Source organism: Sitodiplosis mosellana, unplaced genomic scaffold (genome assembly GCF_009176505.1).
Source record: "Sitodiplosis mosellana isolate CC-2019 unplaced genomic scaffold, AAFC_SMos_1.0 Smas_scaffold_5864, whole genome shotgun sequence".
NCBI classification, from domain to species: domain Eukaryota; kingdom Metazoa; phylum Arthropoda; class Insecta; order Diptera; family Cecidomyiidae; genus Sitodiplosis; species Sitodiplosis mosellana.
In genome coordinates, this window is record NW_022601106.1 from 5,862 (window position 1) to 7,541 (window position 1,680).

General features: G+C 34.9%; 1 protein-coding gene across 1 annotated transcript; it reads right to left on the reverse strand.

The window, feature by feature from the left end:
* Positions 1 to 217: 217 nt before the first annotated feature.
* Positions 218 to 1,442, reverse strand: LOC129573011 (protein 5NUC-like). The gene is made up of 2 exons (XM_055453147.1): positions 711 to 1,442; positions 218 to 612 (listed from the first exon to the last, which is right to left on the reverse strand). Exons 1-2 carry the CDS (start codon positions 1,425 to 1,427, stop codon positions 406 to 408), a joined length of 924 nt encoding a protein of 307 aa, XP_055309122.1. The 5' UTR covers positions 1,428 to 1,442; the 3' UTR covers positions 218 to 405.
* Between the last annotated feature and the right edge of the window lie 238 nt (positions 1,443 to 1,680).

Here is a 1,680-nt window from a genome sequence, read left to right on the forward strand (position 1 = left end):
TCTAGATACGGAATTCTTGCTCCAAAAATACTAAAGATGAAGCAGTCGCTGATAAATTTGCCAATAATATTCATTAAAAATCAATTTTTTAAATTACTCCTCTCATAGTTATGATGCAAAAATTACGAATTTTATCCAAATAAGAAAAAAATATGACATTAAAATCACACAAAATTTAAAAAAACGAAAATAAAAAAGTAAAATTGACAATGTAGAATCGGTTACGTGACGTATGTTATATTTTATTGTTCACACAACTGTACAACTGAAATAAGATCCATGGCACATCGCTCATCATTCTCGTATTCAAATTTTTATTTCATTCTATTTTTGTATATGTACTAGATTGTTAATTTTCTAAATCACTGTAAATGAACGAAACTGATCTCGTAATAAATATATTGACTAAAACTGAGACTTGACTAAAAGCAATGAAACGGCAATAAGAGTGATTGAGATTGGTGTTGTAATGCTTGAGTCAGATGTGCTATTGTTGTTCTCTGCAACGAACTTGATACGACCCTCGACGGCTGGATAGATCCATTCTACATGCTTGATATAATTGGTAAGCGAGTCCAATGAGGTCGTTGACATTTCGATTGCTTTCAAGGACTGGAAATGAGAAGAGTAATTGATTAAATCGAAATTAACTCGCAAAATTCGGAAATTTAATTCTTCATTCAGAAGGTATAATAAATATTTTCACTTACCTCGAACATGTCAAACCCATCACCACCCCCGTATATGAATGATTCAAGAATAACACCATAAACTTTCATCAAGTCAAGTGGTTCGTATACGGGAGTACTGCAGTTGGAACATAAAACTTCCACCGATTGCACACGATCACCAGGCGTTTTGCTTAGGTTGAACACAACATGCAGGCCAGACATTTGCAGAAAACCACGCACATACCCACCGCATACATACTCGCGCACTGTATACTCCAAAGCGGCTTTTAAACAAGAACCCGGCACTTGTACCACATACAAACTGTTATTGAATGGTAGTATCGTTGATAATGCAAATTGTGAGAGCTCTCCGATTGTGGTGGCTGACCGAATTGCTCCTGCATTGACCAGGGCAATTGATGCATCTGTCCAGCCGGGGCCTGTGTATTGTTTGCTTTGCACACGACTATAGACCCAGGAATCGGTTATCAAATTGCCCAAGTTACACTCGTAGTTTGTGCAATTCTTTTGCAATTCAACTTTTGAAAAACCATATACGTCTTTGGTTAGAGCTTCAACAGCAGGACGATACTTGGCTAACAATTCCAATATTTCTGGGTCACGGGGAATTTCGCTATCTAGTAGTATTGGGCTACCAGTCCACCGAAATAAATTACCATCTTTGTCAAACTGTAATAAAAGAAAAATAAGAAGAAGAAAAATCAAATGTAGATAAATGTTGGATGAATGAAACATATCAAATATTTAAATACGTCTTATCAAATAGAAATAGTGTTTTAAATTGCCATTGATTTGTTTTGTCTAGAGAAACACACGAAAAAAGACATTGTTAAGTGTTATTCTTTGTTTATATTGAAGCACGTTTATCAACACGTATTTGAAATGATAATAATCATGAAACCTTTATGATTTTATGCCAGAGCCCGTTTTTTCGGGATCTTCCTCTTCTACTTATTGTGAAATTAATGTTCATTTTATTGAATGCAAT